Source organism: Molossus molossus, unplaced genomic scaffold (assembly GCF_014108415.1).
Source record: "Molossus molossus isolate mMolMol1 unplaced genomic scaffold, mMolMol1.p scaffold_m16_p_23, whole genome shotgun sequence".
Lineage (NCBI taxonomy): Eukaryota > Metazoa > Chordata > Mammalia > Chiroptera > Molossidae > Molossus > Molossus molossus.
The window spans coordinates 2,027,178-2,052,398 of record NW_023425359.1 but is presented as its reverse complement, the minus strand read 5'-3'; the positions used below and the strand labels follow the sequence as shown (position 1 = coordinate 2,052,398).

The 25,221-nt window shown below is 37.5% G+C and overlaps 1 protein-coding gene across 2 annotated transcripts in view; it reads left to right on the top strand.

Annotated features, from left to right (window-relative positions):
* The window catches only part of LYST (lysosomal trafficking regulator), a 190,005-nt gene that overhangs the window by 20,058 nt on the left and 144,726 nt on the right, over positions 1-25,221 (top strand). Inside the window, exons 4-14 of one of the 2 annotated variants that reach the window (XM_036277374.1) lie at positions 2,236-4,312; positions 6,174-7,203; positions 8,821-8,982; positions 11,190-11,346; positions 13,642-13,868; positions 14,341-14,407; positions 17,797-17,906; positions 19,597-19,692; positions 19,819-20,023; positions 22,295-22,439; positions 23,695-23,868. In XM_036277374.1, coding sequence (XP_036133267.1) covers positions 2,236-4,312; positions 6,174-7,203; positions 8,821-8,982; positions 11,190-11,346; positions 13,642-13,868; positions 14,341-14,407; positions 17,797-17,906; positions 19,597-19,692; positions 19,819-20,023; positions 22,295-22,439; positions 23,695-23,868 — 4,450 coding nt within the window. Of the gene's footprint in view, positions 1-2,235; positions 4,313-6,173; positions 7,204-8,820; positions 8,983-11,189; positions 11,347-13,641; positions 13,869-14,340; positions 14,408-17,796; positions 17,907-19,596; positions 20,024-22,294; positions 22,440-23,694; positions 23,869-25,221 lie in introns of both variants that reach the window. The other variant, XM_036277375.1, reaches the window with a different exon arrangement.

The following is a 25,221-nucleotide window of genomic DNA, read 5'->3' as shown; positions in this document are numbered from 1 at the left end:
TCCTTTCTTTACACTCTCTTCCTCTCTCTTTTAAACCACAAATGAGTACTACCTTTATCATATCACTTGTGTTATCAAAATTCTACTGGAAAAAATGTTCCACTGAAAAGTTACTTCTGTACAAATTGGTAGTAACAGAATAGTCTCAGGAATGTAAAGTGCAGTAAGGAATATAGTCAATAACATTGTAATAACTAGGTATGGTGCCCCATGGGTACTGGAAATATTGGAGGGATCACTTTGTAAAGTATATGACATCTAACTACTATGCTGTACACCTGAAATTGAAACAAAATAATATTGACTGTAAACTGGAATTGAAAAATAAAATTTTAAAAATTTTAAGTTATATTTACATTTTAAAAAAGTTATTCCTACCTTATTGGTTGATGCAGTTCAAATTCAGAACAGTATATATTAGTTTGATACTTAATATGAAAAATTGTTTAGGCAAACACATTTTTATTTCTTCTAATAACGCAAAATATCATGGTGTTTTTTAGGGGTATGTAATGATAATTAGAAAGTGTGTGAAGAAGCAGAAGCAAAAGGAGTAAATCTAGGCACACAGGATAACATCTGAGAAATGAATAGTGAAAAGTCTGAAGAAGGAAATTAAAGTTCCTTTGCTTATTTTTAAAGACTGATTTCTATTTCCATACACTGTCAATGACTTCTGCACTTGAGCTTTTCTAAGGTGGTCTTCAAAGGATAAATTTGAAGTAATATTTTGTTTCAAATCTGGGTAGACTTACTCTACTTAAGGTCAATACATATTTTTAATTTCTAATTTTGAAAAAAATTATCTACTATCTACCTATATATATATATATCTCATATTAAGTATATGAAATTTAGTTTAGTTTCAGCGAAGGGATTAACAGTTTCCCCCTTGACCGTTTCTGGGATATGTGAATTGTGAGTTGTTTAAGGATCTCTCAGATTAAAAAAAAAAAAAAATCCATCTGTATTGTATTTTAATGCCATGTGGCATTTTTAATACATTTTTGATATGGAGCTTTCTTGTTAGGGACTTTTCTAAAGTCTTGTAATATTGTTATCCTGTTTCTTTGTTGATTCACTAACTTTTTGTCTTGTTTTCTTCCAAATTTTTAGAATTCACAAGTTGTTAGTCACCTAAGATATTTGATCAGTGTTCTGCACAGGACATTGTCTTCACTACCTGCATCTTTGCACAGGGGGAACTTTTGCTCCTTTTAATCCCCCCCAACTGAGTCACAGATCTTTTATTTATAGATTTGTATTTATTCAATTTAAATTGCAACTATATTTTTATATAGATCTTATTACATGCTTTTACATGCTTTTGCAAAGAGGAAAGAGACCAGTTTTATGACCTTTTCATTAAAAAAAATTTGTTTTTTCTTTATTGATTTTTAGAGAGAGAGGAGGGGAGAGGGAGAGAGATAGAAACAGGCCACCTCCTGCATGCCCCCCACTGGGAATTTGGCCCACAACCTGGGCATGTGCCCTGACTGGGAATCGAACCGGTAACCTCTTGGTGCATGGGTTGACACTCAACCACTGAACCACTCCAGCTGGGCTGATCTTTTCATTTTTAAAGAGGATTCATTCATTTCTTCCAAGAAATAGGTATTGAGTGCTGACCTCATGCCAAGTCCTCCGTTCTAGGCACTGAGGGTGAAGCAGTGATGCCTCTACTGGGCCTGGTTCAGTGCATGGCACAGTCAGGAAATATTTGGAGTGACAATATCTTTTAACTTTAGTCTTAGAGAGTATTTGGTATCTATTCTATGCTTTTGAAATAATTTTAGAAAATCTTAAAGTTCTTAATTATGTCAGGTCTATAACCTAAATACTATTTTTGAGAATATAATATACCACTGTATCTTAATTGATGGCACTATTGGAGGAGGTTTGTAAATGGCATGAACACTAGTGCTGAATAATCTAAAGAGTCTCTTTTGTTGACATGAGAATATGTGGTTTGAAATTGGATTTATTTTTCTAATCCTGTTCTCCTTTGCTATTTCCAAATAAATATGTATCTTTTGAATTAATACTACCTTGGTACTTATCATGAGAAAGGTAAGTGTGAGGGGAAGTGACCCAGAGACATAACAAAAGCTAAAGGAAATCAGACCCACTAAAAAAGAAAAAAACCTGAAGTTAAACTTCGATAATGGATGCTAATATGAATTGAGTCTAAAAACATATTAAGGCATTCTAAAATTTCCTTTGTCATGTCCTTAGATTTTAATCTACCATTCTCAGCTGATATAATCCTGACCAAAGAAAAGAACTCAAGTTCACAAAGATCTACTCAGGAAAAATTATATTTAGAAGGAAGTGTTCCATCGGGTCAGGTTTCTGCAAAAGTAAATATTTTTCAAAAAGGCAGACGACAGCGTAAAACCACCCATCGCTATTCTGTACGAGACGCAAGAAAGACACAGCTCTCCACTTCCGACTCAGAGGCCGATTCAGACGACAGAAGGACAGCAGTGAACAAGCACAGACGGCCCCATCAACTGCAGCCTTTTGTAACACAGGCTCCTAAAGAAGACAGACTTACAGCTCAGCCTGAGCGCTTGCCAGCCAAAGAACAGACTCCTCCTCACACCATGGCTTTGGAAAGTTTCCAAGAGATAATACCAAGACAGGAGGCAAACACCGACATTTTAAGTGAGCCAGCTGCCTTGTCTATTATTGGGCGCATGAACAATTCTCCATTTGACTTATGTTATGTTTTGCTATCTTTATTAGAGAAAGTTTGTAAGTTTGACATGACCTTGAATCATAATTCTGCTCTAGCAGCCAGTGTAGTGCCCACACTGACTGAGTTCCTCGCAGGCTTTGGGGACTGCTGTAATCTCAGTGACAACTTGGGGAGTCAAATGGTTTCTGCAGGTTGGACTGAAGAACCAGTGGCCTTGATCCAACGGATGCTTTTTCGAACAGTGTTGCATCTTATGTCAGTAGATGTTAGTACTGCAGAAATGATGCCAGAAAGTCTTAAAAAAAATTTAACTGAATTGCTCAGAGCAGCTTTAAAAATTAGAACTTGCCTGGAAAAGCAGCCTGACCCTTTTGCACCAAGACAAAAGAAGACACTCCAGGAGGTTCAGGAAGGTTTTGTGTTTTCGAAGTACCGGCACAGAGCCCTGCTTTTACCCGAGCTTCTGGAGGGAGTGCTGCAGATCCTCACCTGCTGCCTTCAGAGCGCAGCCTCAAACCCCTTCTTCTTCAGTCAGGCCATGGACTTGGTCCGAGAATTTATTCAGCACCATGGATTCAATTTGTTCGAAACAGCAGTTCTTCAAATGGAATGGCTGATTTTAAGAGATGGTGTTCCTACTGAGGCCTCAGAACATTTGAAAGCCCTGATAAACAGTGTGATGAAAATAATGAGCACTGTCAAAAAAGTGAAATCAGAGCAGCTTCATCATTCCATGTGTACAAGGAAGAGGCACAGACGATGTGAATATTCCCACTTTATGCATCACCACAGAGATCTCTCAGGTCTCCTGGTTTCCGCTTTTAAAAACCAGGTTTCCAAAAACCCATTCGAGGAGACTGCGGATGGCGCTGTCTGCTACCCTGAGCGATGCTGCTGCCTGGCTGTGTGTGCGCACCAGTGTCTGCGCCTGCTGCAGCAGGCCTCCCTGAGCAGCACGTGTGTGCAGGTCCTGGCAGGAGTCCAGGACGTCGGGATATGCTGCTGTATGGACCCCAAGTCTGTCATCATTCCTTTGCTCCATGCTTTTCAATTGCCAGCACTGAAAAATTTTCAGCAGCATATATTGAATATCCTTAACAGACTTATTTTGGATCAGTTAGGAGGCGCTGAGGTGCCACAAAAAATCAAAAAAGCTGCTTGCAATGTGTGTACCATTGACTCTGATCAACTAGCTGAATTAGAAGAAACACTGCAGGGGACCGCGCATTACGAGGAGCCTTCCTCAGGCCTGTCCAGTCCTTACAGATGCCAAGGGATCCTGCCTAGCAGTGGGTCTGAAGACTTGTGGTGGAGATGGGATGCCTTAAAGGCATATCAGAATTTTGTTTTTGAAGAGGACAGATTACATAGTGTCCAGATTGCAAACCATATTTGCAATTTAATGCAGAAAGGCAATGTAGTTGTTCAGTGGAAATTGTATAATTACATATTTAATCCTGTGCTCCAAAGAGGAGTTGAACTGGCCCATCATTGCCAGCACTTCAGTGTTACTTCGGCTCAGACTCATGTGTATAGCCATCAAAATCAGTGTTTGCCTCAGGAAGTGCTTCAGGTTTATTTAAAAATGCTGCCCACCCTGCTTAAATCAAGGTTTGTATGTGTGTATGTAGATATTTTCCTTATTGTATGTTTATGAATATCTGTACCCTTTATTCTTTTTGTTGTTAATCCTCATCTGAGGATATATTTTTCCATTGGTTTTTAGAGGGAATGGAAGGGAGGAAGGGAGGGAGGGAGGGAGGAAGAAACAATGATTTGAGAGAGATACATTGATTGGCTGCCTTCCGCATGCTCCCTGACTGTGGCTGGGAATTGAACCTGCAACCCTTCAGAGTGCTGACCAGCGCTCTAACCACTGAGAACACCAGCTAGGGCTGTACCCTTTATTCTTTTATAGGATTTCATTGTAGTTTTAACAACAAAAATGTTCCCATTCTGTGTCAGATTTTTTTACATTTATTTTTGTACTGGGTGGTTATAGAGGAGAGGACAGAGCCATTGATTTTAATTTCCTCGTGAAAAAGAGTAAAGTTTTAAATATATTTCTGAGAGAAAATAGACACAAAACATATCCAGCAGCAGGGCAGGGCAAGGTTAAACTAATTGTTTTCTGTTTACTTGATGGAATATTATTAGCCATTAAAAATAATGGTTACAGAGATCATGTTTGGGACATGAAAATATACTTACATTATTTTATTGATAAGATATACAAAATTCAAAATATCACCAACTTATTTACCACTGTGTAAAATGTGTATGTACATAAATTATTCATCGAGGCAGTAGAATTAAGATTATTGTTTTTTAAATGTCATATTTTATATTTATTACCTAAGCAATATATATAGAAAAATTAGAAAATACAGAAAAGCAAAAAAGAAGAAAATTAAAATTACTTCGAATTTCACCAGTGAGTTTTTCAGATTTTGTTATTGTTAAGTCTGGTACTTAAAAAATAATTTTATAAATAAAGCTTGCTTCTGATAGGTAGCATAGACTTCAAAATTAATACATATACCATTTTAAAACTTACAATAAAATACAACTTATGTATCATCATCTTTGCAGTCATTTTTTAAAATTCTGACATTGTTTCAATAGATATAACTTTGATTTAAATTTTTTTTCTTGATTGTTTAGAGAGAGAGGAAGGGAGAGGGAGAAAGAGATAGAAACACTGATGAGAGAGAACATTGATTGGCTGCCTCCTGCATGCCCCCCACTGGGGATTGGGCCTACAGCCTGGGCATGTGCCTTGATTGGGAATCTAACCAGGGACTTCTTGGTGTATGGGTCGACACTCAATCTCTGAGCCACACCGGCTTGGCAGAACTGACTTTGATTTAAAAGTTTGTAACTTATTGGCCTATTTGTGGACAACCTGGGTCTTTGCTGAGCTGATTTATATTAAAGTTATTATCAAGATTCCAGTATGCCAGATGTCTGAATCTTACCTGAGACAGAGCTGAACTTCTTCAGATCTGTAGTTGGGTTCTTTCCTTTTCTGAGGTGCAGATTTAAAACAAGCAAAAAGTCGCCAGTGAGCCAGCAGGTAGGTGAACAAAAAGACACACAAATGCCTGCCTGCTTTCAGAATATCCACCTGAAGTGTAGTGGTGCTTGTGGCACTTAGACTTTATATAGAATCTGCTATTTGGAGAAAAATAGTCTTCCCTGAATTGCTTCATTTAACTTGGGATGCATCTAATTTGTTCTTTTTAAATGCTGAAGTCATATATGCAGTGTTTGAAGAAGGATATGAAAGTCATTAGAAAATGACTTGATTCTGGTCACATCTAAGAACTTAAGCCAGATGATGGACTAATTAAACTAGTTTTGCTTAGTGTATACCACATGCAGCAATTACACATTTAAATAGTATATGAACCTATTTATAAATGATCTTTCTATATGTAAAACCTCGTATATGTTTCTTTTTCTCTCATAGGGTAATAAGAGATTTGTTTTTAAGTTGTAACGGAGTAAGTCAAATAATTGAATTAAATTACTTAGATGGTATTCGAGGTCATTCCCTAAAAGCATTTGAAACTTTGATAATCAGCCTTGGGAAGCAACAGAAAGATCCATCGATTCCAGGTACTGATGGGATAGACGTTGAACAGAAGGAGCTGTCATCCGTAAATGCACGTCCCTCTCTCCATAGCCAGCAGGCATTTTCAGATTCTCCTCAGAGTCTCAGCAAGTTTTATGCTAGCCTCAAAGAAGCCTACCCAAAGAAACGGAAGTCCATTAACCAGGATGTTCACATCAACACAATAAACCTCTTCCTCTGTGTGGCATTCTTGTGCGTAAGTAAAGAGGCCGACTCTGACGGGGAGTCTGCCAATGATTCGGAAGACACTTCCGGCTATGACAGCACGGCCAGCGAGCCCTTGCACCACATGTTGCCCTGCTTGCCTCTGGAGAGCCTTGTCCTGCCTTCCCCCGATCGCATGCACCAAGCAGCAGACATTTGGTCCATGTGCCGTTGGATCTACATGTTGAGTCCAGCTTTCCAGAAACAGCTTTCCAGGCTGGGTGGTTTTCGGGTGTGCCATAAATTAATATTCATGATCATACAGAAACTGTTCAGAAGTCACGAAGAAGAGCAAGGAAGAAAGGAAGGAGCTACAGATGTGAATGAGAACCAAGATTTCATGAGAACTGCTCAATCTGAGATCACTGTGAAGGAGGATTCATTATCTTTGACTGTGAAAAGTCCCCCCACACCATCAGAACCAGGTAGTCTAAAGGAGAGTGCTGACAGTTTAGATAAATTAGAGTCACGGCATATCTCTTCCACAAATGAAGACCAAATCTTAGCTGCTGGAGCTGCTCCTGAGGAAGCAGAGGGACTTTCAAGTCGAGAAAGTGAGACCTCACTTCAGAGCATACGGCTTCTGGAAGCCCTTCTGGCCATTTGTCTTCACAGCACCAGAGCTAGTCAGCACAGGATGGAACTGGAGTTACCTGATCAGGTGATGACTTGTCCTTTGTCCAGCTATTGTGTAATATGTATTTTTTAAAAGTTCTAGCATAAGACGTGTGTGGTTTTTCTAAAGATTCTTAGTTTTGAGAAGTGCCTGTGTGCTCAGTACCACAGTCCAGGCGCTGTGGAGGCCACAGGAGCACAGGACCCAGTGCTGGCCCTCAAGCTTACAGTTTGGTTTGGAATGCAGAACCCACATGTGTCAGTTACCAGCCCCAGAAGGCGTTAGATATGCAGTAAATGGGAGCTGAGTAATGACGATGTTGTGTTCAAAGTTCATGCTTTACGTTCTTGGTGTGATGCTGTTCGGTGCCCGGCGCTGATCCCCTGACTGGGCTGATGCCCCCATCTGCCATCCACTGCAGGTGTGGGTTGCTGAGGACTCACACCTGCACTGTCTCCCAAGGAGAGAGACCCCATCTGAGATGCCTGGGAGGGGTGTCGCCAATGATGAGTGGATATGTCTCTAGTGGGGGGGCAAGCTCTGTGGGCAGTCCAGGCTCCAGAGCTTTCCCCGGTCTGAGGCAAGGCTGGGCATTTGTTCTGAAACCACATCTTTGCCTGGATTCTTCCCTGGCACTTTCTGCTTCCTTCATACTCTTACATGTTTCTCGTGCCTGCATTTTTCAGCATAAAAGGAACCCCTAGTTTCAGGCCCTGCTCCTGAGGAACCTTCGAATGTGGCGGGTCCATTCTTCCCTTACTAGCCCAACTCTCACTGTTCTGTCAGTCAGCAGGCTCTCCTGTTGCCTCCATGTTGCCTCCTGTCTAAATATCTCGATGCTCCCACACTGCTCACAAGTAAAACCCACACTCCTTAGCATAGCTACAGAGCCCCCAACAGTCTTGCCGGCACTTCCTTGTTTAGCCTCACTCTCTGCCACGCCTCACCAGGTGCAGCCGGCCACCCTGAGCCGGCCCCTGCTCGGCCCCTGCTCTGTACTTCTGTGCCCCTCCACCTGAGGCGCCTCTCCCTCTGCAGGTGTGCCCGCTCCTCTCACAGCCCCTCCTCTGGGACACCTCTCACAAGTCTCGGGCACCTTCCCTCTTTCTGTTCTCAGGGAACTTTGTTTATGGCTCCAGTGTGGTCATCATCATATCTTGTTGGTCTGTGTTTGTGTCTCACATGGGATTGAAAATTCCTTCAGGTAGACATCAGCTTCTTATCCATCTCTATGGTCTCAGCACCTCATGTCAGGACATGGGCAGGCAGCCAGAGTCCCCTTCAAGGACAGGAGTAAAAAAGGGAGATAAAAGGATGAGAATATAAGTGCTTCTTAGAGTCTTAAGGAATTTGTAAAATCTAGAGATGGATAATCAAAACTCTGAAGTTTCAACTAATCATTTTTGTGATTTAATTAATTTATGATACATTGGAATTCAAAACCAAATGAGGTAAATAAAGCATCTGGTAAATAAAAATGTTATTAATTGTAACAGTCAGTGTTTATATAAGGGTAAATATTCATACAGGCATTTCATTTTCATGTCAACTTAGATAAATGGACTGGCTTTTGACTTACTAATATTAACTTATATCTGTCATTGTTTCATTTTTTTTCTTAAAGCATTTTATTAATATTCTTAGTCTCTTATTTTACCCTAGAACTTGTCTGTGGAAAATATATTGTTTGAAATGAGGGACCATCTTTCCCGGTCAAAGGTGATCGAGACAGAATTAGCAAAGCCTTTATTTGATGCCCTGCTGCGAGTTGCACTGGGTCATCACTCGGCAGATTTTGAACACAGTGATGCTATGACTGAGAAGGTAAGAGTACCGTGCAGTTGTGCTGTCTGGGTGTGACCAGCAGAAGAGTGTGGGGCGGGACTTCATGGGTGAATGTGGTTAGAACATAAGGGCCAGGATTTGGTGAATTCCATCATCTGGGCTGCACAGTATTCACTCAGTGCCCCATCTCATAAAAACGGGAGGGGATATGACATGCTTTTCTTCATCTAATTTGGAATTTTACTGAGAATTACTCTCAGTAAGTCAGAATGTATTATTTGATTTGGTGTCTTACATACAGTAACTAATAGTTTATTAAGTGATAATTCAGGGATGTTGATGACTCGGGTATCTAATCTATACTGGTGCAGCTCATATCTCCAGAATCCTGTACTCACCTTAATTTTAAATAATTCCACATAAAAATGACTAGTGCTTGCATAGAAAATAGCAATGATAGTTTTTAGTTGTGCATGTTGATATTTTTTCTAAAAGGACTGTTTTAATTTTTTCCTGAAATCCTGATTCATAGTTAGTTTATTTCCCTCCCCTTTCATGGTTATTTTACTTTTAATTAGTTGTCACCTGTCCTTCATGTTTATGTAACTTTTCTTTTTATTCCTTAGTCTAACCATATATATGACTTTTGATCGTCTTCTGCCATAATATTTTATGTTACTGTTTTTCAAACTTAAAAACTGATGAAATAGCTACTAATGCCATCATCATATTACTGAATCAGTCGGTTAACTGGAACATGTTAAAATACCTACTTTATTCTACGTTTTATTAATGTTGCAATGATAAAGTATTCTGAACTTATTTAAGGGAAAATGTTTTTTTTTCTTTCTTTTTTTGGTTGTACAAGTCAAATGAAAAACTCTAGTCAACAAGTATTGAGGCATAAATCAATATAGTTTGAGCTATCAAGGAACAGTGATGGAAGGAGTTGAGATCTCGTAGGGAAACTAGTATAACCTGAAGGTTTGCATAAATCTAAGCAAGAGAATAATCCTGTAGTTAATTGGCCATGTCAGATGCATGCTAGGCAAAGGACTGTGGAAAAGATAGGAGTAAGGTGAGTTTAACAGAATATCAATTGATGTGTCATGGAAACAATATAAGCAACATGATACTTTGTCTCATTTGTTTGCTTTCAATCAAAGCATGTCCCATATGTTTGTATTGTTACTATTACCTTCTCTGTTTCTTACCTCAGTTCCCATTCATTGTTAAAGTAAATTGAATAGGAAGTTAGTACACTTTACCCCAATATGTGCTGTATACTATGATATAGACATGATTACTGTCTTCTAACACAAACCAAGACCAGTCTCAGTCAACTAAGTGAGGAACATAATACACAGGTTAAAAAATTATCATTTACATAGTATAAAACAGTGGTTTATGATTTGGTTTCTCACAGAGATGTGAGAAAAGCAAGATGAGAAATGTCTTTGGTATTACCACCTACCCTTCCAGGGGATTAGGATAGTTCTCAACCTTTTCTTCCCTGTGAGGTACATATAAGATAACATTCACATGTATGCCATACTCCCATGCGTGTACCCAACCAACCAGTCTTCTTAACTCCCCATTGCTATCTTTAACTGTACACAATATTAGAAAATGTTTTCAAAGTGAAGATATTTGTAGATTTTTATAAGAAAAGGGAAATTTCATGCTGAATATTTTGCACGGGAAGTTAATGCTAGAACTCTTGATTTCTGAGATGCTTGTATATATAGACAATTGCATTCTGAAATCTTTAAATTAATCCCTTTGAAAAAATTTTGTCCTCTTTGGTTATCTAATTTATAAAACACATATAAAAATCCTGTAGAAAAATCTTTTCCCATGAACAGATGTGTAAAAATAATATATATTTATTAGCATTAAGATGTAAGAAGTATAATTTCACCTCATTGTGGTTTTCATTAATTTCCATTATATAACTAGAATGTAATTTGTTAGATTTATTTTTCAGTAAAACCAAAATGATCTGTAGCTTAATCTGTTAGAGACACCTTTCACCCATTTTTGAGGTCTTATTCAAGTTGTTTGAGAGATTCTAGAAAATTTTTCTGTGTGAATTTCATAATTTATAGTGGTAAATATCGATTCATAAGATTTTTTTCTTAAAGAAAATACTGAAGCTGTTCTTAAGATGATATTTGCATAATAAATATTATATTATTAAAAATGAGCAAATGTTACAAGTTTTGTCTTTTGCACCAATCTTACAGAGTCATCAGCCTGAAGAAGAACTGTCAACCCAACCTGGAGAGCTTTCAGAAGAAGCCGAGGATGCTCCGTGTTGTAGCTTTAAACTCTTGGTTGAAGAAGAAGGTTATGAAGCAGATAGTGAAAGCAATCCTGAGGACAGTGAAACTTGGGATGACGGTAAAATATAAGGAAGTACTTGTGATTCGATTTGCAAGTCAGGTTATTAATTAACAAAATGGTTCATAATAATATTACTTTAGAATTTGTATTGCCTTACAATTTAAGAAGTGCACTGCATCATCATTTTATTGCACCTTCACAATGAATTCAGGCACTCTTGTTTGCGATTGAAAACACCAAGGTAGATTTTGTTATCACAGACATTGGCCTAAGAATAGAGGGGATAGAAAGTCCCTGCTTTCACATATTCTAGTGAAAATACAATAAGTAGCAGATGCAAACAGTATGAAGAAATGAAACAGGTGATTTGGTAGTGACTGGATAAGGAGAGGAGGCCTCTCTGAGGATGTTATGTTTACATTAAATAAAAAAGCTCTGTCCAGACAAACAGAGGAAGAGCATTTCACAGCCTTTTATTAAAATAAATAGATAAATAATATAAGGAATACAGACATCTTTTTGTGACTTTCAAGGATTTTGCAGTATATATTTCTTCTTATTTCACCACTGCCCAGCTTGTTCTTGGGGTGGAACCACGTTGCACAGCCCTGTGTCTCAGGTTAGACCTTGGGTGGAATGGACAAAATGGATTGATCAGAGCCAAGCAACTCTGGGTACGCTCCATCTTTTTATAGGCTAACCTTTGACTGTCCCACAACTGTGAGTCTTCACTAAGTTTACAGTAGCTTACCTTTCCCAAAGTCTGTTTTCTCTTGCCATCCAGTAAATGGGAATAATCACTGATGTCCTACTTAAAGGGCCTGATGGACCCATAGCAGGTGTTTTGTTTTGTTTTTACTTAAAAGAGTTAAAAAACACACACAAATTGATAGAATATATGTGTGTGTACTATATATATATATGTGTAGGGGTGGGAAAAGTAGGTTAATAATAAATAATACAATAATAATACAAGAATAAACTGTTTTGAATACAACTAAACCAACATTTGCCAACCCTGTGTACACATATACATACAGGTTACTTGATTCATTAAACTATTTTTTTTTCCAGTTTTTGAGATATAATTTACATACATTACTATATAAGTTTAAGATATACAGCTTGATGGTTTGATTTACATAGTGTGAAATGGTTACCACATGGGGTTAGTCAATAGCCAGCATCTCATATAGCTACAACAAAAAGAAAAAAATTTCTACTTGTGTTGAGACCTCTTAAGATCTGCTCTCACTCTCTTTTTTCTTTTAGTTAATCCTCACCTGAGGATATTTTTCCACTGATTTCTAGATAGAGTGGAAAGGAGGGAGGGAGAGAGAGAGAAGCATCGATGCGAGAGAAACACAATGATTAGTTGCCTCCCACATGACCCCTACCAGGGCCAGGAATTGAACCTGCAACCCAGGTACATGCTCTTGACCTGGAATCAAACCTTCAACTCTTCAGTCCATGGGCTGACGCTCTAACCACTGGACCAAACCAGCCCGGGCAAGATCTACTCTCTTAACAACTTTCTTATGTATCATACAGCAGTGTTAACTATAGTCACCATGTTTTACATTATATGCCTAGTGCTTATTTATCTTCTAACTGGAAGTTGGTACCTTTTGACCAGCTTCCTCCAATCCCCCTCCCTTGACCCCCCCTAGCAGGTGCTTTTGAAAAACTATTGGTTTAATGTTAAGTAAGTGTTGGTTTTATCAGGGTACAGTCATGGTTTTATAATCACAGATTTTCTCTTTTTTATAAGTTTGCTATCTAGATTTTAATTTAAAGAATTCTGATCTTGGTAGAGATTTATGAAATTCTTAACTATATGAACACTGTTTAAGAGCACAGTGGTCTCCTTTAAGAACATATAAGTTAAATTTCCCAAAATGTAATAGTTTAGTGAGACACTGTCTATTTCTCACTTATGAAGAAGAAAAAGTATGCAGTTTTTCCAACCCACAGAGATATGAGTAGGCAAATAAGTACCCTGTGATTTAGGTGTTTAGGGGTCACAAAATTTGGTATAGTATTTTTTCTTCATTGTGTCAGAGGGATGTGTTATGTCTGTATCATATGTCTATAAAACTTGCTGTTGATAATATTTGTAGTTCTATTGAAGATCAGAATTACTTAGAAGGCTACTCATTTATCTTCAAAATATCCATAAGACTTGCTTAATCAGGATATTTATCGTAATCAAAAGTTATGTTGTAGTAAAAGGTCTTGTGGACATCTTATAAATACTACTTTTGCCACAACAACTTTCAAATGATGAATGAGATTTGAAATATTTAGTCAGTGTTTAGGGAACAAAAATAATATGTTCTTTTCCCCTTTCAGGGGTAGACATAACGCCTGAAGCCGAAGATTTCATTGCTCCAGGCAGTCCAAGTGACTTACTTGAAAACCTCACTCAGGGGGAAATAATGTATCCTGAGATTTGCATGCTGGAATTGAATTTGCTTTCTACTAGTAAAGCCAAACTTGATGTGCTTGCCCATGTATTTGAGAGTTTTTTGAAAATCATCAGGCAGAAAGAAAAGAATATTTTTCTACTCATGCAACAGGTAAAAGATGCATTTAGTTAAATGAGACCAGTATTTATCTCACTCATGCCCCAATTACTCACCTCCTTGTTTATAACCCAACTTGTCTGAAAATTGAGATGATTGCTTATCTTTTATAATACCTTAGATGTATTTCTTAGCAACAAGTAGTAGTCTAAAAGTCTTCTAATTCCTCAGTTCTCTAAAGTAGCATAAAAATTAATGATGTCATTGACTAACTAATAATGAATCTTAGTTTATTTCTGAGAATGGGTAATATTTTTTAAATTGCATTTAATTTTAATATTTGGTCATTGTTTTTGAAAATTAGGAAACAAAAGCAGTATTGAAATTGCATGTAATCCTATGCATTGCCTTCTTTTTAGTCATTTTAAATATTTACATATGTATGTACAGTAGATTTTATTACACAGTTGCTTCATGCTTTCATGAGGTAAGAAATTTAACTTATGTTTTCTTTTTTAATCTTCAGGGAACTGTGAAAAATCTTTTAGGAGGGTTCTTGAATATTTTAACACAGGCTGATTCTGATTTTCAAGGTGCGTTGAAAATGTTAGTTTTAAACAGTAGTTTTGAAACTATTTTGTTGTGATGTGAGATGAAAAGTTGATAAAAAGGCTTCACTGGCATAGTGCTCTAATATTTTAAAAGTAGCTTTATATGCATCATCTCTTTTGTTCCTCAGACCCACCCAATGCAGTAGACATAGTACAAGTATCTTGGTTTTACAGAGAAATTCTAGATTCTAAGTGACTGAGTTGTTTGGAGTCGTGTACACAGAGGTGGCTTTACGAGGACCGTGGCCCAGTGTGAACACTGTACAGCTTGCTGCTTTATGAGATTGGTGGGGTCCTACTGTCTACTCTGCACTTTCACAGACAGTTGATAAATTCTTAGTGAAGAGATAATATGATTCTACTTTATATAATAGATAGAAACTTATATTTTAGTTGGAGAATTAAGGCTGACATACAGGACATGTTAATTTAAATTTGTTGGAGGCTTCCTGATAATTAATTCAAGTTAAGAATTTTTAGCAGACATACCAGAAGTGATTTGTGCCTTTCTCAGTGTATCATATCTAGAGGTTCATGATATCTATGTCTGATTATTGGTGATGTGGATTTTGATCACTTGGTTAAGGTGGTGTCTTGCCAGATTTCTCCATTGTAAAGTTCTGTTTTCTCTTTATAATAGTAAATATCTTGTGGGGAGATAACTTGAGACTGTGTAAATACCCCCTTTTTTTCCCATCGTACTTTAACCCATTGATTTTAACATCCATTGATGATTCTTGACTGAAATAGTTAATACTATGGTGTTTGCCAAATAGTGACTTTTTTTTTCTTTATTGATAGTAGAGAGAGAGAGGAAGGGAGAAGGAGAGATGGAAACATCAATGAGAGAGAATATCGATTGGCTGCCTCCTGCATGACCCCCACTGGGGATTAGGCCCACAACCTGGGCATGTGCCCTGACTGGGAATCGAACCATCAACCTCTTGGTGCATGGGTCGATGCTAAACCATTGAGCCACACCAGCCGGGCCAAATAGTGACTTTCTATTTTCTCTAATATTTATTAATTGGGATTGTACTCTGAGGAGAAGCTTCCCCTCTCCCCATGTTTTTATTTATTGTACTAGGCACCTAGTGGATTCTTTTGATCTGAAGACATTTCCGGCTTAGCTCTGAGAAATTCTATTCCATTATTTTTGTTAATCTTCACCCAAGAATATTTTTCCATTGACTTTTAGATGGAGTGGAAGGGAGGGAGGGGAGGTAGAGAGAGAAAGAAACATCAATGTGAGAGAGACACATCGATTGATTGCCTCCTGCATGACCTCGACTGGGGTCAGGGATTGAACCTGCAACCCAGTTGTGTGCTCTTAACCAGGAATCAAACCCAAGATCCTATGGTTGGTAGGCCAACACTCTAACCGCTGAGCCTAACCAGCCAAGGCCTATTCCATTATCTCTTAATAATGATTTTATTGAGCTAAGTTATGTACTGTTCACCCATTCAAAGCATACAATTCAGTGTTGTTTAGTGTATTCATAGAGTTGTGCCATTATCACAGTCAATGTTGGAACGTTTCATCACCCAGAATAACCCCATACTCTTTAGCAGTCACTTCCTATTACCTCATAGCCCTTCCCCTCACACCTCTCTCTGCCCTTGGCAATCACCAACCTATTTCCTGTCATAGATTTGCTATTCTGGATATTTCATAAGCAACTTGGCCAGACTGTAGTTATACCTGGTAACCCTTGTGGAACATCCTACTGTACATCTCAGCTTTGCCTGGCAATTCATTCAGTTTCTTTAGAGAAGAGTTATCAGGTTTGGGGTGTAAAGGTAAAAGCTAAACTATCTGTTCTCCATACTCAGAAGCAAGGAGAGGAGTGGATGTTCACAGACAGATCCTTCATTAATCTCTGTGTTGCAGCCCTATTGTTACTTGCTCTCTAGATTTTAGACAGATTGGCTCTCCACTCCAAGCCCCTTTGTAATGCAAAGAGATTCTAGGCTGCAGCTTTCTCTTTTATTTACTCTTCCATTTTCCAGAAATATATTTAAATCTCTCACCTGATGTGCTCCCAAGTGCATACTGCCTCCACCACTTTTTTGTTGTTGTTGTTGTTATGAGTTTCTTTCTTTTTGTAACTCTGCACTTTTTGTTCAGTGAGTTTCCAGTGGTAAACAAAGGCAAATACTGTGTGTGTGTGTGTGTGTGTGTGTGTGTGTGTGTGTGTGTGTGTGCATGCCTCCATTTTGAACTGGAATCTGTAAGTTTTGAACTGAAAACAGAATTTAAGCACATGCCTTTTACTTTGATCATATTTTGTTCTTACTCTCAAACCTTTAATGGAGTCATGTTAATTACAGGGTAAAGTCCATGCTACTTAGAGTCTTGTTGCAAGTTTCCTTCCAGTTGTATGGACTTGTTTAGTGCTTCTGCTGAATATGTGGCCCTACATGGCTCTGTCCTCAGGCTGCTCAGTAGGGTTATTATTGTCATGTCTCAAATGGAGGTAATGTTTAATTTGTAGGACTTTCTAGGGGGTGAAGAACAGCCGAGATAATGTATTCAAATATACTTTGAATAAAGTTCTATGAATTTGTGTATAACTGATTATATTTTATGCTAAAGGTAAATAAATGGAACTGATTCCAAGTCCCTTGGAATCTATATTTTATTCCCATGATAGAATAAAGAAAATGTTCAAACTAATTATTTGTGACATTTGTTTTCATAATCTTTAATATTTCTATTTTTATTTGTCATCTAATTTTCTATTTAGAAAGTGAAAAATATAATGTGAACATTTTCAAGATAAGACTATTTTATGGTACTGAACAGTGTCAACAAATACTGTATATGCTTCTTTTTGAAAATTAATAAATTAATTTTTAATTGAATTAATTGGGGTGACATTGGTTAATAAAATTATATAAGTTTTAGGTATACAATTCTATAATACATCATCTGTATATTGTATTGTGTATTCACCACCCCAAGTCAAGTCTCCTTCCATCACCATTTATTTATCCCCCATTATCCTCTTCTACCTTCCCCCACTCTCGTTTCCCTCTCGTGATCACCATACTGTTGGCTGTGTCTATGAGTTTTGTTTTTTGGTGTGGGTTTTGTTTTTGTGTTTGTTTTTGCTTAATCCTTTCAACTTTTTATGCTTTTTAAAATAATACCTTTACCTGACTTGGAGCTAACCAATCATTAAGAAAAGTAATTTTGTTGTTTTTTGTTGGTTGGTTAGTTGGTTTGCATTTAATCGTATTGTTATCAGATTGTTTATAATTCATTTAAATGTGACAAGAGTATTTGATCTTTTGTAGTGAAATTGTTTATTCTGTTTCTTTAATTGTGTATTTGGCTTTAATTTTTTCCTCTATCTCCTTTAATTTAGCATGCCAGAGAGTATTGGTGGATCTTTTGGTATCTTTGATGAGTTCAAGAACATGTTCAGAAGAGCTAACCCTTCTTTTGAGAATATTTCTGGAGAAATCTCCTTGTACAGTAAGTATGCTATAATTTAACATTTTTCCACTGATATTTAATAGAATATTTTTTAAAGTATTTAAAAATCACAAAGCTCTCTCTTTTGGTGTTGTAATTATTATACAGTCAACTTCGTGTAATTATTTGTGATTTTCAATTCTTTTATTATTGACACATATTTTAACCATTTCACTTCTGTTTGGCTAATCAGACATTTCAGTGGGATCATAGTCCATTTACCACAACCCCCCCCCCCCCCCCCCCCACATAATTTTTGTGCTTAAGAAATGCTAAATAGCCCTGGCCAGTTTGGCTCAGCGGTTAGAGCGTCGGCCTGCGGTCCGGAGAGACCCGGATTCGGTTCTTGCTAAGGGCACGTACTTCGGTTGCAGTTTGTCCCCGGCCCTGGTTGGTCGTGTGGGTGGCAGCCACTCGATGTGTCCCTTCACGTCGATGTTTCTCTCTCTCTCTGTTCCTCTCTCTCCCTCCCACTCTATCTGTACAAAAAAAAAATGGAACAATATCCTCGGGTGAGGATAAAAAAAAAAAAAAAAGAAATGCTAAATAATTTTAATTACCAAAAAGAACTTAATTATGAGTAATTATAACCATTCTGAGAATTAATCTGTTTTTAGAAAAGCATTATTCACTCTTCCACTGTATTCTATCACTTCTCTTCATGGGTGTAGTGACTTTTAGACTGTTCTTTGCTGAAGAATCCATGTTTATAATGAAGTATTGACTAGAAGCATAAGCAGATAAATCAGAAAACCTTGGAGCTACTTCCTTTGAAGCAAGATTGATGTTCCTGGGCCCGGAGCATTCAACCAGCCCCAGCCTGTGGAGCCTGAGGGAGCTCTGTGGAGCTCGAGCTTAAAAACCACTTGTGTAGACAGTTGGGAACCGACTGGTTTATGGAATGTTCCTGTTACTCTTTATGAGAGTCTTTCTCATCATAACCAACATCAGGTGTTATTCTGTGCATGAGTAGGGCTTTGTACTTAATTGTACTTAAGGTTAATCTTCTGTTTTTTAACTTGTCTCCTTTGTCATTGCTTTTCACTTTAATTAAATGTTCATTTCCTCTCTTATCTTTTCTATCCATTTTACATTTCAGTTTAACTGAAAACTTGTAATTATAAATAAAACCTAAACTCTTTATTTTAGTTTACCAAGCACAGATGAAAACATTTTTATTTGATTATGGGAAAGGCATGTAAAATAAATTAGAAGGTAATTGAGCACTCAGTTTTATTAAGTCAGTCATGCTGCAAATGTTACTCAGAAATCCGGAGATTTTTGTAAGGTCTCTGGTTCTAGCCCTCATTTAAAAATATTTGAGAGAAGCAACTATAGTCTTCTTTGGAATAAACATCTTTCTTTGGTAGAAATGATTTCTGGTATAATTATTGGGTTTAATATCTAATACTTAAGGCCAACTCATAACTTTTAGGTTTGTACCATAAAAGCATCTAAATCTAATACAAATTAACCACAAGAGAGTACACATTTTAAAAATAAAGTCTCTCATATTTTATCTAAACTATACAAAAAATGAAAATGGTGACATGGTAGACAGGAGGTGTTTAAATAGGAATGCCAGTATGTGTATGGGTGTGTTTATGTGTTCATTTATAACCTGAATTTCAAGAGTATTATGTGCCTGTAACATGACTATGAAGTTTTTTTTGTTTTTCTTTTTCTCTAGGAAATTCTTCTTCTGGGTATTCTGAAAATTGTTGAAAGCGATATTGCTATGAGCCCTTTACAGTATCTAACCTTCCCTTTGCTGCACACTCCGAATGTAAGCAGTGCTGTTTCATCACAAAAGTGTCCTGGGATTCTCAACAGTAAGGCCATGGGATTATTGAGACGAGCACGGGTTTCCTGGAGCAAGAAAGAGGCTGACAGGGACGGTTTTCCCCAGCAGCTGCTCTCCTCTTGGCACGTAGCCCCAGTGCACCTGCCGCTGCTGGGACAGAACTGCTGGCCGCACCTTGCAGAAGGCTTCAGCGTTTCACTGTGGTTCAACATGGAGTGTGTCCTTGAAGCTGAGAGTTCCACAGAAAAACTAAAGAAGATCAGGAAAAGAAAGAAGTCATTAATTTTTCGGGATAGTAGTTTTGATGGAACAGGTACGACGACAACTGTTGCAGAGGTCACCAGCCCCACTTTCTGCCTCTCTCCTGGTCTTGTTCCTGGATTCGGGTGGTTCCGATGTTAGCCACGTTTCCATCCTGCTGCTGCCCAGGCCACTGGTCAGCCCCATCTCCTCTCCTCTCTCTTAGTCCAGGCTCTGCTTCTCAAGCTGTATCTTACCTCCGTGCCCTGCTCCCAGTTCTTATCACAGAATGTTTGACTGCATCAGCCATTTACATTAAGTGAGGGTAACCATAATGTAAACAGTCTCTTATAAAATGAATACATATGCACAGTGATCTGAGAAAAGTGGGTATTGGGGAAATTTTTGAAGTTTTTTGTAATAAATATGTATTAGAACACATTTTAGAAAGATGATTTTACATAAGCATTTAAAAAGAATATTTTAAAATGGTAACATTAAAATGTTGAAGATAGAAGACAATATTATAGTGATAACACCTCCTTTGCCACTAAACCAGCTGAGCACGTCAGTTTTGTCATCCTCAAAATGGGGATAATATTTACCTCATTAGATTGTTGTAAACATTAAATTAAGAAATATTTGTGCCCTGGCCAGTTTGACTCAGCAGTTAGAGCATCAGCCTGCAGTCCAGAGAGACCCGCTAAGGGTTCGGTTCCCGTTAAGGGCATGTACCTCGGTTGCAGTTTGTCCCAGGCCCTGGTTGGGTCATGCGGGTGGCAACCATTCTATGTGTTTCTTTCACGTCGATGTTTCTCTCTCTCTGCCTCCCACTCTATCTGAACAAAAATTGGAAAAATGTCCTCGGGTGAGGATTAAAAAAAAGAAATATTTGTAATACTCCTACTCTACAATTCCTGGGTACGTGCTGCGTTCTTTTTTGTCTTTAATTAGTACAAGTTCAGATTTGATATGGAAACTTGTTAAAATATCACATCACATATGAATTCTCTATACATCTTATATCTTGGACAATAGTCTTAACAATAATCAATGAATTGAACTCTTTTTAAAAAGACTTATCATTGCTAGGGGGCATATTCTTAAAAATTAGTGGTTATGTGTGCTGAAAAATGACAACAAATATATATGCAAACAAATAACTGGTGTTGTTCATCTTCTCTAAAAGTCTGAGCCTTTGGACATGCATTTTGTATTTCAGTACATCTTAACATAGCTTAACATAAACTTATGTGTCATGGCCATAAGGTAGATGGATGGCTTGATGATTCAGCTCATCAGACCTGTTCAGGCAGTACTGGGTTTTAAGTGGTGAGAAAGGTAAGTCAGGATGAAAAAAACATACAGCCCAAAGCTTAGAGCATTTACCTTAGTCTGTCTTAGAAAAACTGTTTAGAGTTTCAGAAACACTTAGCAGTTGCGTTCAAAGATCACCCATCATGGAATATATTCAAGCACAATTTTTCTAAAAGGAATTTTAATATGATCAACTTTTAAAAATCATGCTGTCATAATAATTATACAATGGTTTTTGGTAGTACAGGGCCTGTGACAGTGGTGTATGCTCCTTGGGCTGAGGTCCCTGGTGTCATAGTGGCCCAATCCAATCCATAAAAGAATTATGGCACAGATTTTAATAATTTACTGTGGTGACATCACAGTTGGTCGATTAATTCCTGCAATTAGTCCTCAGTTATCATACATTTTATTTATATTATTTTCTTTATTTTTATTGTTGACACTATTATAGATGTCCCCATTTCCACCCCCACACACACCCTTTGCCTGCCTCCACCCAGACCCTGACCCTCCCCTTCCTTCTGACCATCACCACACTGTTGTCTGTGTCTATGGGATACGCATGTATGTTCTTTGGCTAATCTCTTCACCTTCTTTGATTCAGTCCTCCCCTCTTTCCTCCCCCCTGACAGCTGTGAGTCTAGTCCATGTATCCATGCCTCTGTTTCTGTTTTGTTCATCAGTTTATTTTGTTCATTAGATCCCATATATTAGATCATATGGTATTTGCTTTCTCTGACTGACTAATTTCAATTAGCATTAAAACTTATTAAATATTAAAAAAATATTTTAAAGCATTTAATAACTTTTAATGCACTGAGTTACTATTTTCACTCCTGGTGCTTTTTGGGAATTAATATCTAAACTTTGGAAATGCTGCTGTTTGGAAGAGGCCAGGTTGAGACACTCTGGGTAAATAATTTACTACAAATAAACAACCATGCTTTGTATTCTTTTAAATTCACTTTTCCGCTCAATTTTTATCAACTGCTTTACTGATCATTCTAACATCTTTTTATTATAGAGACCAACAGGCCAGAAGGTGCAGAGTACATAAATCCTGGTGAAAGACTCATAGAAGAAGGCTGTATTCACATGATTTCACTGGGATCCAAAGCACTGATGATCCAAGTGTGGGCTGATCCCCATACTGGCACTTTCATCTTTCGGTATTGATTATCCCCAACCCCAATGAGTAGATCGTGTATTTAAATAGTTTATGTAGCCCTGGCCAGTTTTGCTCGGCGGTTAGAGCATCAGCCCGTGGACCAGAGAGTCCTGGGTTCGATTTCCGCTAAGGACACATACCTCCATTGCTGTTCATCCCTGGCCCCGGTTGGAGTTGTGTGGGTGGCAACAAATTGATGTGTCGCTCTCATGTCGATGTTTCTCTCCTCTCTTCCTCCCTCTCTCCCTCCTGCTCTATCTGAAGATAAATGCAAAAATATCCTCAGGTGAGGATAAATAAATAAATAGTTTATGTAAAGAGACTTAAGTGTGACATCTGCTAATAAAGATCATTACAGCAAAACAAAAATCTTATTTAAAAAGGAGATACATCCTAACAGTTATTAATACCAGTTAATACTCTGAAACAATGTATTCTATCTAACAATCTATAATTAAACTCTTAAGTAGATTATGTTAATTCTCAATCAGATTTTAGACCAAATCCTTACTGAAGTCCTAACTATGGAAGTATTCTGTCAGATTGCAGTGATCTTAAGATGTTATTAATATCAGACAGCTGTTTTCCATGCAGATTATATATTTAATAGCCATTATCTAATAAGTTTAAGATCTCCTTGCTATCTTGTCCCTCTTTCCTGACTCCTTTGTTAACTAGTTTAGATACAAATCTTTTATTTGTGTTGAGTGAGTATGAATAGTATGGGACTATTTTTATAAAACTTAAAACTAAGTAAACAATGTTATTTAGGGATATATGCTTTGAAAAGGTTATAAAGGTTACTAGGTACTGTATATACAATACATCCCAATTCTCTCAGCAATTCCTCAAAGTAGGTTAGACCTCCAGCACATCCTTGTCATTTAGATATTTATGTGCAACATGTATTAATCTTTGTATGAACTAAATATTACATTGGGATTTCTAAAAGGGCAAAGACTATAAAGAGTAATGATATTTTTTTTGCAAATTGAATTCTGAAAATTATTGCCTAAATTATTAACACTAACAAATGATCCTAATCTATTTTAGTTCATGAATTGAGGTAATAATATAATAAAATAACTAGCAGATTATGGTATAAAACAAAGACCTTCTGACTTTTCACATTAGTTTAAGAATAGAGCTGATTTTTAATCTCATTTAAATATCTACAATTATAGTTATTGTGCATGTGTTGAATGCAGAGATCTGAAATTCCATGTTTTCAGCCTGTACCTTTTCTCTCCGTGTAGCATGTGCGTGGATTCAAATGATGATGCGAAAGCTGTTTTACTAGCTCAGGCGGAATCACTGGAGAATGTTTTCCTCCCAAGCAAATGGCAACATTTAGTACTCACCTACTTACAGCAGCCCCAGGGGAAAAAGAATATTCATGGGGAAATCTCCATATGGGTCTCTGGACAGAGGTATGAAACATTTTTAGTAAATACTTATTAATCCCAGTTACAATTTTAAGGTTAGGCTGTTATAGCTTCTAAAACAGATTATAGAAAACTATAGATAAAATTTACTATATATTAATATAGGAACCTAGGTCAGAGTTGAATATTTTCCTTTTTATCACTTCCATACAAAATTAATTTCACATTGAAGTAATTGTTGAAAATTAGTATTTGGGTTTGAGAAAACAATACAGGAATAGGGACATTTAAACATTTATGTGGAATCTATATTAGATCAAGGTCCTTCAAGCTTATTTATAATGAAATTAATTCAGAAGGATTATTTAAATTAAGTGACTAATAAGGTTAATGTCTAAATTAAAACAGGGATTCAAAAGAAATTAGAAAGACTAGAGAAAAATATAAACCAATGAATTGAGTGATAGATTAAGATAACGACCTAGAAACATACCAGGTAACAGATTGAGGTGTAGTAAGTACTACAGGATTTTTACTGACCAGGAGAATTATGGGTCAAGTTAATAAGAAACATTTTCTGGAATATCTTAATGTAAAATGTAACCCTGAGAAAGCTATAGGGTATTTGGATTTGTAAGAGCTGGGAAATATTTTATTGAATGAAATACCATGAAAGGGAATACAGAACTGAAAATTAGTGTGGCCTGGGAGAGAGTTGAGATGGCTGGAGGGAACAGTCTGAGTTGAATAATGAGAAGGAAAAACGAGTGGGCGTGGTGAAGCTACCTGAATGTCACGATGGGGAGTCTGGACGGTAAAGCACTGCATACCAGTTGTGCTGCAGATCTTTTACTAGGTACTTTATATACATCATCTCCCAGTTCTCTCAAAAATTCCTCCAAGTGGATTAAACTACAGAAATAAATAATATACCCTTAGCACAGATTAACCCCTTTTCATTCATTCATTCATGTGTTCATCTAGCACATATTTCTGTGTGTGCCAAGCACGTGCAATGTTAGACTGGGAGCAGTGGTAACAGAACAGCCACACCCAGTGCCTTCTTGACTTCACAATATAATGAGGAAGCAGACAATAAGCAAGAAAACATACAAATTGTGAATGAAATTGTAAATGAAAACATACAAATTGTGGCAAATACTGTGAAGGTAACAAACAGGTCCCGAGACAGAAAATGTCAGGTCTGTGATTTCAGAGAGGTGGATCAGGGAAGACCTCTCCAGGAACGAATTATTCAAGCTGACTCAGGAGGAGATGGAGGTGCCATGAGCAGGAGAGAGGCTGAGCATCCAGGCAGAGAAAAGGCTGCTGGAGACAAGGAGAGGCCTCCGCACTAGAGGAGGGCAGAAGAAGGGTGTGGTCGTCCGAGTGCAGCCA